Here is a 12,551-nt window from a genome sequence, read left to right on the forward strand (position 1 = left end):
AACTCTATTTTTTATTATACACATCTATGCTGTGCAAACACGTATCTTTAACAGAAACACCTCACAGTGAAATACAGTGAATAACAAAGTAAAATAGGCTTGAAATTTTCTCCGTTGCCATGTTATGAAACGCGCAGTATAGGCTGAAAAAGAGGGACACCGACCTCTGGTACACAGCAGCCCTCTCCTGTCTAGCGTCCGCATTTTTCGACGATTTGTCAAAGTCCCTCGGGTCTCTCTTCCACCTCTCTCTCCCTCCCTCTTTTTTTATCGGATTTTAATCTGCATAGTGTCACATCGCAGATACCATTCGCCTGCAGGCTACCGTTCGGACCGTCAACGTGCGGGGAAATGTGGGTCGTTTCGGTGGAAAACGGGGTAGAAGAAGCGTGACAACGAACGTAGAAAAGTCTCGTCACGCTTCGGGCGAACCAATGGAAAAACCAAGGACTTTCTTCGTGACTCGTGATACATTCTGAAGGCTGATGTTTGGAATGAAATCCGATTCGCGGACCCAGTTCGTTATCGATCGTTCATTTGTTCCCGGGGGATACGTTCCTCTGCTTAAAAGCGAACGATTGTGCTGCGATCGTTTGCGAAATTGGGGCGGTTTAAAGTGTGTCAGAGGATTCTATCTTTCCACTATTTTCTATGTTTATTAACGCTTCAAATATATTTTTACTATTTTATTTATTTTATGCAACACTCTTCGATGTAGCACAACATAACCTAACTTTTCACTGCGAACCACTTGTGTCATCATGTGTGCATATGTGACGTTCATATGTTACTCGTTATATTAATTGCTATCTTCATTGAAATGTTTAAAATTACAAAATATTGAAACACTTATCGATGTTCAACTATCTGCAGTTTCTATGTAGGATGAAATGATGAATTTTATGTTTGATTAGTTTAATAAAATCGTAGTGTGTTTGGTTGTATTTGTTGTACCAAGAAAAATGTACAGTCTATGTATCTTTCGTATACATGCATGTGTACATATATTGATAGTCACATGAGGATATATACATGTGTGTATGTACATATTGATAGTCATATGAGGGCATATACATATGTATATGTATATATTGATAGTCACATGAGGACATATACATATGCATGTGTATATATTGATAGTCACATGAGGATATATACATGTGTGTATGTACATATTGATAGTCATATGAGGGCATATACATATGTATATGTATATATTGATAGTCACATGAGGACATATACATATGCATGTGTATATATTGATAGTCACATGAGGATATATACATGTGTGTATGTACATATTGATAGTCACATGAGGACATATACATGTGTATATGTATGTATTGATAGTTACATCAAGACATATACATGTGTATATGTATATATTGATAGTCATATGAGGGCATATACATATGCATATGTATATATTAATAATCACATGAGGACATATACATATGTATATATATAGACAGTCACATGAGAACATATATATACATTTTTGGCAGTAGAAGTCTTAAAGATACATATACACTGATTGCACCTCAAAATAATTGAAAGAGTTAATCAGTGTACCAAAAACAAAGCCAGTTTAAATAATTTCAACTGCTGTAACTCGAGAATAACCTTTTGTCAGCACCGTAAACTAAAGGATCACGACTGTTGGTCTCCCTGTGTGCACAACGTTTATAACTGACTGCGTGGGTTTATAAAAAATCGTATAAAATTTTAAGCGTTAATCCTCCGCTACTTCCGCGAGCGAAAACCCGCAGACGAATTTCGCGTGAGACTTCCGCGGACTTCCACCCCGCGGAAAAGAAGATTTTAGCAGGCAGTCGTTGCGTCGGAGCGGTTCATCAAGAAGCTTAACAGGCAAAATTGCTGTCAGGACAGAAAGCGTGTTTTAAATTTAATTGGCTGACGGCGAGCGTGTTTATATCGCGGACAAGTTGGTGTCCGTTCCAAAGCGGAACACGGAATTGCACTTTACACGCTCTTCGTTTCCGGAATCGTTGTACAGGATGTTTCAAAAATATTGTCATAAATTCTCCGCGGGTCGGATCGAAAAGTACTGAACCATTTTTCAATCTGCGACTTCGTTCTTGAAATAAGAGTAATTCAAGATTAAGTTACAGACATAACATGGCTGTGCTGGAAGTCCGCCATTAAACTTTTAACTAGTTACATGTCAAACTACGAATCGCAAAATGATAAAGGAATTTTCAAGAAACAGTTCATCAAGTGTTGTATAATTTTTTTAAATAAACGAGTTTGAGTAGAGTAGTGATTTTTATTAAAAGCTGTTACTGGACACAGTAACCGATTGGCCAATGATTAAAAGTAACGAATAAAAAAGAGTAACAAAGTTGGAAACCACTAAATCGATGTCAACGACTATTTTATTGCCTCTTCTCTTTGCTATTTCACATTTATCCTGAAATCGCATATCGCTTTTATTACAGTTTACAACGACTTCGAGGGAAGCATCAACCTCTCGTACCAAATGTTTCTATAAAATTGATAACATCCCACTCCACCCGTACAGTCCGTACAATTTAATTATTCCAATGAATTGTAAATTTTTGTACGTTTTAATAGACAGACTTCTGGCACGTCCTCCGAATAAATAGCACGGAGTTGAACATTTTCGTGTTCGTCGCGCAATCAAATTTTCACGTAACCGAAATTATTCAAGCAAAGGAATATTTATTTAGGCGAACAATAAACCGTGAAGCAACGAGCTGTCGCTGAAAAAAAGAGAACGCCCGGAAGAACGTAGGCAGATGTAATTTTCAAAGCTTGGAAATGGAAAAAGTGCAATGTCGTGTCTTTCCTCTATTTCCAAGTTTTTCCCCAGTCGTCCGACCATTTATTTATTTATTCTCACGTGAATGCCAGCTCCGTGTCACCCTTTCGTTCCGATGAACTCACCGGCTTCTCAAATTTTCATCGCCATTTATTCTTTATTAGCATCGACCGTCTTTCCACTCTCCGTTAATTCGCCCTACTTAATTACCTTTCGCGATCACTTTTAATTAATCTTAAAAATTGCATGTTACGCAAAATCTGTATTCTTAAATTTTCAGATTCTCAAGCTTCTAAATATATTCAAATATCCAAAGATATTTTCAAATCTTCAAATTAACCCTTTGCACTCGAAGGTAATTGTTTCAGCAACTTTAAAACTTAGAAAGTTAAATGAATTCTTCTGAGGTTATAATAATTTCCATTATTTGTTTCACTGTGTTTATACGTCACACGTGTTATATTATAGAATCAGTTTATTTCAAATTATTGTATTAAATAAAATGGTGACTGAAACACCTCTCGATCGCAAAGGGTTAAAACTGAACTAAATTTCTAATTCTGAAATATCAAGGGCCACTTGATTTACACAATCCTATTTACTCCACATAAGCAAGTTCTCTCACGGTCTCCCAAAAATAACAACTTCGAATTTCCGATGGACAAGAATGTTCCCCGGCGGAGTAATAAAGATTGGGTGGGAATCAATGACGCATTTCAATAATGTTCAATAACGGGGAGGGAGGGTCGATAGGGGCGAAGTCGAAGAAAAACAGCAGCAGTCGATGGGCCGTCGACTTTTCCCGGGTTAGTGGCAACACCTGTGCGTAGAAAAGTTGTTTCCGAGGTCCCCAGTGCGAGTGTCTTGCCACTTTTCCAAGCGGGAAGAAAGAAATCGTGGAGAATATCCTCGGTTAAAGTTATTCTCGGCTATGAACTTCCTACTCAGAGAAAATTCGTCATCGTCTGCTTGCCCCTCTACCTTCTTCGCCTTTCTTCCCCTCGCAGCCATCACTTCCTGTCAAGCTTGGTCTGCGCCTCGGAACTTATGGCTGTTCGATGGAAGTTAATGTGTCGCAACAACTACTCCGGAAACTGGCTCTCGACAAAGTTAGAGCTTGAAATGATTGTTATTTCTTTTGGATTTTGTCCACTGTTATAATTGTTATGAATTATGAACTGAGTTGTAATTTGTCCTTTGATATTATAATAATCTTTGATGAAATCATCATTCTGTGGGTTTATTTTTATAGAAATAATTTTAGCAACAACTACTTCGGAAACTAGCTCTCGACAAAGTTAGAGCTTGAAATGATTGTTATTTCTTTTGAATTTTGTCCGCTGTTATTATAATTGTTATGAATTATGAACCGAGTTATAATTTGTCCTTCGATATTATAATAATCTTTGATATCGTGAAATCAGCATTCTGTGGGTTTATTTTTATGGAGATAATTTTAGCAATATGTTATTAATTTGAATTATGTACGTTGTAGATAATCGTAACCTACGATAATGGGATTTTTGCAACGAAATTTCGTGTATTATTAAAAGCAAAGTACGATTTACGAGACAAATAAGATAAAGGCAATTTCCCCAGCGTCCAATGCTACAACGTTAAATCTCTTGAGTTGACAAATTTTAATCAGAACAGAGTACAGTTCAGTTTTAATCGTTCCTTTTATTCCTCAAATAACAAAATATTATCTTTCACGATAAATGGAACGTAGCAGATTTATTCGTGTCATTTGAAAGTTTTATCGTTGTTGCCTGATGGCACTGCCTCGCCCTCCGTCCGCACCGTAACGTCTGTGTTCATTTAAACGAATAACTAACGAGCTTTCATTTATTGTTTCAGCTTACTGTCACGGCAGAAACTCCCTCGCCTCCCTGTGCTCGTACATCACCGGAGATGCTCTGCTATATTCGATGTTCCGAGAAGAGGCAACACCTGTGCCGTGCCCTTTTCGAGGCCCTATGACCTTTTCGTATAACCGGGGTTACGGAACCTGTTCTGTACCCGTCAGCAACGTCGACACCTGCACGGACGACAGCAGATTGCTCTTCAGATATCAGGCATGCCCTGACATATCCGCCTCTGAAAGCGCAGGTGAGCTCTATTCTTTCGCCCGTATACTATTTCATACGGGCTCAATTTCTTTGGGTGTCAAGCTTTTGCGTATTCGGGAAGATGGAACTTTGCAGCTTTATGTGTTTAGAATGTTGGCAATTGGGAAATTTATTAACGTGGGATGTTGGGAATTTATAAAAGAAATGTAGTAGGAAATTTTAGAATTTACAAATTTAGGAAGGTGGCAATTGAATAATTTATTAATCTGGCAAGTTTGAAATTTAAAAATATGTAAGGGTGGTGATTTACAAGTTTACTAATCTGGTTCGTATGAAATTTATAAATCTACAAATCTAGTAGGGGTACATTTACAAATTCATTAATCTGGCTTGTATGAAATTTATAAATCTACAAATCTAGATAGGGGTGCATTTACAAATTCACTAATCTGGTTTGTATGAAATTTACAAATCTACAAATCTAGATAGGGGTGCATTTACAAATTCTCCGATCTGGTTTGTATGAAATTTACAAATCTACAAATCTAGATAGGGGTACATTTACAAATTCTCTGATTTGGTTTATATGAAATTTACAAATCTACAAATCTAGATAGGGGTACATTTACAAATTCTCTGATCTGGTTTGTATGAAATTTACAAATCTACAAATCTAGATAGGGGTACATTTACAAATTCTCTAATCTGGTTTGTATGAAAACTTGCAAATCTACAAATCTAGATAGGAGTACATCTACAAATTCTCTAGTCTAGTTTCTATCAAAATTTACAAATCAACAAATCTATCTACTGGTACATTTACAAATTCACTAATCTAGTTCGTATAAAATCAACAAATCTACAAATCTAGACAATGATACATTTACAAATTCTTTAATCTGGTTTGTATCAAAATTTACAAATCTACAAATCTACCTACTGATACATTTACAAATTCACTAATCTAGTTCGTATAAAATTAACAAATCTATAAATCTAGACAGTGGTACATTTACAAATTCTCTAGTTTAGTTTGTATCAAAATTTACAAATCTACAAATCTATCTACTGATACATTTACAAATTCACTAATCTAGTTCGTATAAAATTAACAAATTTATAAATCTAGACAGTGGTACATTTACAAACTCTCTAGTCTAGTTTGTATCAAAATTTACAAATCTACAAATCTAGACAGTGGTACATTTACAAATTCTCTAATCTACTTCGTACAAAATTAACAAATCAACAAATCTACCTACAAATACATTCACAAATTCACTAATCTGGTCAGTAGAAACAGTACAAACATACAAAAAGTAATTTGAAAACATAAAAATTCATCAATCTCATAAAACCAAAAAATCTCATCAAACATAGAACTTCAAATATAAAATTAATGAAGAAATTGACAATCTTACACAGTCGCGCAGTTGCTCAGCTCCCGCTAGTTTATTAACAAACTTCAGAAAGTAAAGAAAATTTGGCAAGCGTACGAACACGGCATTGATTCCGTGCGCTCAATTAATGGTCGAAAGTAAGGTTAGGGGTCGTTGCACGATTAGGAGCGATTTTCGTCCGCGCATTTCGTTAGTCGTAGCCGGGGACCAGAGGGTGAGCTCGATTTCCGGAGGGGTTAACGGACGTTTGCCATTAGACGCACATCCGATAAGGGATTTGCGGGGCTAACGATTTCTGCGGTGGAAAATTAAACGGAAGGACGTAGCTGGTAAAAAGATAAATCAGCGCCACGTCGAACATGTCACGTTTCTCTTATCGAGGCTGGCTCAACTCGAAGACCTCGAGATTAACGATTTCGTGTCGCGTTTCGTACGTAATGACTCGAAAACGATCTCGGGGTTTAATGCCCTTTTCGCGTGGACCGAAGAAACCCGAGAAAAACACGGGACAATTTCGTGGCAAAGAATTATTCACGATCGTTAGATGAAGACAGGCTGACAGAGAAAGAAAGGTAAACGTCCAGTGTTTACGAGCATTAAGCTTTTTACCTTCTTCGGATTCTGTAATTTTTATTTCGCGGTTTTACGAATCTGGCAACCCCTTTCGTGGGCAAAGATTGCGAGCGACAAAAACCTGAAGGCTAACTGAATCGGACGAATTCGTGTTAATTGCGAGCTAAACTGATTTCGAGTGGAATTATCGAACACAATCGTTAATTTCGACGATAATAAATATGTATTTTATTCGCGTGCAGAGGTTTTCAACCCTTTCATAAAGGCGAAAATTGCGGAAATGCGATTATAATTCGTTACGTTACAACCGTATGCTTTTATTTGCATGACAGATTAATCGTACAAATAGAAATTCAAATATGATTTAACCCAACTTGCTCAATATCTGCTTTTTATTTAGATCTGCTTTGCTTGACTTTAGTAATAAATTCGATTTCGAGTCTTACCTGTTGGATGTGGCAACATAATTATTTATGAAAGAAGCTGTAGATCGTTTAAGTATAACGAGTGCGTTGCGTGGGGATAAATGGTTCGACGACCCGAGAATCATCCCCTTTTGCTCCCTAACGAAGGTCTCCCAGCTCGCAAAACCACCGGCTCGTTTTGCTCCATTTGGGCTTCGTTAAACTTCCGTCCCGTAGCGAACGCACGTTGAGTTTCGATCGGCTACGGAATACCGAGGCGCGAACAGTTTCCTTTATTTTCCGAAGGGTTTCTCTCCCTTTTTACAGCCGAACGAGAGCGCAATCTTAATGGACGAACGAACGAATAAGAAAAGTTTCACGGTTCGCTGTCTCTTGCCGGCACTCGGCCAAAAAGTCTGCGATCTTACTAGGAAATTCCGACGATCCGACGCTCCGAATCTCGCGAGACGACGCCACGGGCTGTTAAAGCTAAGGAATCGAAATGAAACCCGGAAAACAGTTCGGATCGTTTTCTAGTAATCGCACCGTCTCGACGGGATATACAGGGCGTTTTCGAATTAAAACCGAAATTAGAACTCGTAAATGTTTCACAAAACCTCCATAACCTTAATTGTTGAACACAAACTTGTGTCTGATTAAATGCTCTATTTAATTGTTCACAAACTTGTGCATAATTAGATGCTGTTTCTAGTTGTCTTCAAACTTGTGCATGATTAAATGCTTTCTCTTGTTGTTCACAAACTTGTGTGTAGTTAAATGCTGTCACTAGTTGTTCACAAACTTGTTCATAATTAAATGCTGTCACTAGTTGTTCACAAACTTGTTCATAATTAAATGCTGTCACTAGTTGTTCACAAACTTGTTCATAATTAAACGCTGTCACTAGTTGTTCACAAACTTGTGCATAATTAAATGATGTCTCTAGTTGTCTTCAAACTTGTGCATGATTAAATGCTTTCTCTAGTTGTTCACAAACTTGTGTGTAGTTAAATGCTATCACTAGTTGTTCACAAACTTGTTCATAATTAAATGCTGTCACTAGTTGTTCACAAACTTGTTCATAATTAAATGCTGTCACTAGTTGTTCACAAACTTGTTCATAATTAAATGCTGTCACTAGTTGTTCACAAACTTGTTCATAATTAAACGCTGTCACTAGTTGTTCACAAACTTGTGCATAATTAAACGCTGTCACTAGTTGTTCACAAACTTGAGTATAATTAAATGCAATCTCTAGTTGTCCACAAACTTGTGCATAATTAGATGCTGTCTCTAGTTGTCCACAAACTTGTACGTAATTAAATGCTGTCTCTAGTTGTCCACAAACTTGTGCATAATTAAATGCAGCCTCTAGTTGTCCACAAACTTGTGTCTGGTTAAGTGCTACCTCCAGTCATCCACAAACTTGTGTGCATTTAAATACTGCCTTTTAAGAATTATGATGCTAATCATAAATGATTCTTCTGACCTAAGTCTGGGTCCAAAAGTTGCAACAGATGAAATAGCAACAGTGCCTGGAGCACAAGTGTAACTATATTTGAACACTGAACTTGTTCGTGAAATTTGCAAGATCGTAGCAGACAGAAATGACAATTACTTTACAGTGACTAGTACGACGTACATAATCATTGTATCGTTCGAGGTGAAAGAACGATATGAATAATAACAATTTCGTTCCCTAAAACCTATCTGGCTAGCGAACCTTCAGGGGCTAGCGAAGGTTCAAAGTGGTTAAATTGCTTCAAAACACTGCTATGTTGACTGTCACTTGCGTGTTCGAGTGACCTTACACATGTTGTACATCTCTTGTAAAAGAGTATTGCTGCATATTCTTGTAAAAGAGACAAATGCTTAAAAATGTGGATGTAGAACGTCAAACGCGAATATATCGGCGCGAGAAGCGACAGTTCGATTTACCTTGAGTTCTTTTGAATGGTGGTTCTTTGCGGATGACCATCGCCACGAAGAAACCGACAATTATCGGGTCGGTGTGCCGGATGCACCTGAGAGATCTAACCTTCGAAAGGGGCAGAAGTAAAGAGAGCTCGATGTTATCGACGGATTCCCTCGACGGACAGCTTCTGTCCTCCTCCTTAAGCGTCGTCTGCGAAGCTTTCCAGACAGGCAACAGCCAGGGATCCCAGAGGCACGTATCTAAATCACATCTCGCGGAAAAGTCGGCTACCTCTTTTTCCTGTCGTTTCTTTCTCGTCCTGACTGCAGTTCTCTCTTTATCCCGGTCTTCCTTCCTGCCGTTTCTCCTTCCTCTTATTCTTCCTTCTTCCCCGTCCGTTTCATCTTTTTTCTTTCTTTTTTCGATCCTCCGAGGCGAGAACGCCGCGAGCAATTTGCGAGGATTCGAAGGAAAAAGCTCGTTCCCTCGCTCTTTTGCTCGTCACCTACAGCAGATTCCAGCTTCGTTTCCCTCCCCCGAGTTACCGCATCGAATTTGATCCCGCTGATAGACGCGGGGATCCCGCGAATCGCGTCGTCTTTCCGCGTCTAACTATCTTTCGTGTTCCTTCGGAAACTAACGTCCAAAAACCGGGAGATCGATCAACGCTTTTCTTATGGCGGTCTTAAGGTTCTTCCGTATGCTCCACCGTTTCGAGATTAATGAATCTTTGCGATTTGGCGTTCGTATTGGAGTAGACATTTCACTGCTTAATTTCCCGGAGTCGGGGCTATGGTTAGAACTGGACCACGTTTTGTGTAGACAAACATATGTCAGTATTCACCTTAAGAGGACTTAGGAAGAGCATAAATAAAATCAAGCTGAGTATATAAATCAAGCTTCCCTTATCTAAAATTCAAGAAATTCTGATGTTTCGAATTTTATACTTTAGAAACCTCTGATCAAGAAAGAACAATTTAACCTAACAATTTAACTTCACAAATTAATCTAACAACTTAACCTAACAACTTAACCTAACAACTTAACCTAACAACTTAACCTAACAACTTAACCTAACAACTTAACCTAACAACTTAACCTAACAATTTAACTTCACAACTTAACCTAACAATTTAACTTTACAACTTAACCTAACAACTTAGCCTAACAATTTAACTTCACAACTTAACCTAATAATTTAACTTTACAACTTAACCCAACAACTTAGCCTAACAATTTAACTTCACAACTTAACCTAACAATTTAACTTTACAACTTAACTTCACAACTTAACCTAACAATTTAACTTTACAAATTAACCTAACAACTTAGCCTAGCAATATAATTTCACAACTTAACCTAACAACTTAATCTTATTAAATTAACTTAAGAACTTAACTAAGAACCTAGAACTTAACCTTAAGTTCTAAGAACTAAGAACTTAACCTAACCTTAACCTCAACAAATAACACAACGTGAATAAATGAAACAAATAACGCGACATTTCCGATGCAAAAGCTTAAGCTCAACCGCATTAAAGTTAACAAAAATAGTGAAGCTCGCAAACTCGTTGCAACGTTAGTACGTCCTAACGTTTACTGTACCAATGCAAACTAGATATAAGGATTACAAGTAGACCGTTGAGAGGATTATATTTGACAGTCTTCTGCAGTGCACCGCGTCGGTACACACTCGTCAATCATCCGCAACACCAGCTCGTACGTCCTCGTCTGACTATTCATCCAAGTGAATTATAGGAATCCATTATAGTTAGGGGACTAGGGCAACAAGAGTCAGATCTGCCACCTGGATCATCTCATTGGTTCTCAGCTACTGTGTTCATTATGTTCTCACATTTTTATCTCTGAACTTGTTTTGGTCGTGTTAGACTCTTTGCTATAAATACTTTTTGATGGTCTCATAAGAATATGTTGGGTTATTAAGGATATGAATGAGGATATCAATATGGAATTTATTTGTAAATAACTCAGAATGTAGATTTACTTTGGATAATTGTAGTAGCAGAAGGTTTATGTTGTTCTCAAGTATGCACTCGATGGAATCGATCTTCCTTGAACCATGGAATTTTGAATATTTCTAATATTTCTCCTAATACTTCAGTTCACAAACACAGTACATATTTGTCCCACCTAACTACATTTTACTTAAAATATATCAAACCTTTGAAATCTCCAATCAGTATCTGGATGTAGCATCATTTATCTTACCCTTCTGTCGTACCGTTTAGACCAATGATCATAGCAGTCGAGGCTCTTATAAAATCAATCAATCAATCAATCTTCTGTCGTACCTCAACCATGTACCTACACAATAAAGTTTATAATTCTAAAATCGTATCATGAATTAATATCGCCAATGAATGAAAGCAACGAACAGCATACACCGTGAAGCGCTAAACATAGAAGTGAAGAACGATGTCGCATTTGAGTAACGTTTTGTTTGTTCTAGTGGAGGAGCTAGAATGTCTGGCTACTTGGAAGGAGGGCAGTAGCCGCTACCTGGTCGGCCGTTTACATCACGGACACGCGTCCAGTAACGAAGATCGATACCGATGCTTCGTCTACGAGAAGGCCGGGCAGACAGTGCAGGGTAATCTGCACAGAGCTGCCATGGGCATGGGAGCCATGGATCACGATGTCGGTTTACAGAGCGGACCGGTGCCCGAGGGCGCGGCCGAGATATACCGGGTGGCACAGAGCGGGGATGCCACTTGCAACGGCCTGTTCAGCCCCATGGAAGGATCTCGTACCATGACTCTCAGGAAAGGTAAGTGTTATTGATGTGTTCATTGCTTTCGATACGCGCTTTTAATCGTTCGAGACTTCTTTACGTGGAAGCACGGAGAAACAGATAGTAGTTTAACTTGGTCGAATCTTAAAAATCTATTAGACCAATGACGCACCTTATACGTCCTATGTTAATGAGTAATTTAACTTGCTCGAATCTTTCTATTAGACCAATGACGCATCTGGTGCGTCCTATGTTAATGGATAATTTAACTTGCTTAAATCTTTCTATTAGACCAATGACGCACTTGGTGCGTCCTATGTTAATGGATAATTTAACTTGCTTGAATCTTTCTATTAGACCAATGACGCACCTTGTGCGTCCTATGTTAATGGATAATTTAACTTGCTTAAATCTTTCTATTAGACCAATGACGCACCCGGTGCGTCCTATGTAAATGGATAATTTAACTTGCTTGAATCTTTCTATTAGACCAATGACGCACCCGGTGCGTCCTATGTTAATGGACAATTTAACTTGCTTGAATCTTTCTATTAGACCAATGACGCACCCGGTGCGTCCTATGTAAATGGATAATTTAACTTGCTTGAATCTTCCTATTAGACCAATGACGCACCT

At 38.1% G+C, this 12,551-nt stretch overlaps 1 protein-coding gene and 1 long non-coding RNA gene across 8 annotated transcripts in view; one reads left to right on the top strand and one right to left on the bottom strand.

The window, feature by feature from the left end:
* LOC143264984 (uncharacterized) overlaps positions 1 to 12,551 on the bottom strand; it is a 436,316-nt gene that overhangs the window by 314,660 nt on the left and 109,105 nt on the right. The gene's annotated exons all lie outside the window — the stretch shown is intronic.
* The window catches only part of LOC100877240 (uncharacterized), a 340,218-nt gene that overhangs the window by 250,903 nt on the left and 76,764 nt on the right, over positions 1 to 12,551 (top strand). For all 4 annotated transcript variants that reach the window (XM_012298927.2, XM_012298930.2, XM_012298933.2 and 1 more), the window contains 2 exons: positions 4,661 to 4,912; positions 11,634 to 11,951. In XM_012298927.2, the coding sequence (XP_012154317.1) occupies positions 4,661 to 4,912; positions 11,634 to 11,951 (570 nt within the window). The remainder of the gene's footprint in view (positions 1 to 4,660; positions 4,913 to 11,633; positions 11,952 to 12,551) is intronic.

The sequence above is a fragment of the Megachile rotundata genome, chromosome 1 (genome assembly GCF_050947335.1).
Source record: "Megachile rotundata isolate GNS110a chromosome 1, iyMegRotu1, whole genome shotgun sequence".
Taxonomy (NCBI): domain Eukaryota; kingdom Metazoa; phylum Arthropoda; class Insecta; order Hymenoptera; family Megachilidae; genus Megachile; species Megachile rotundata.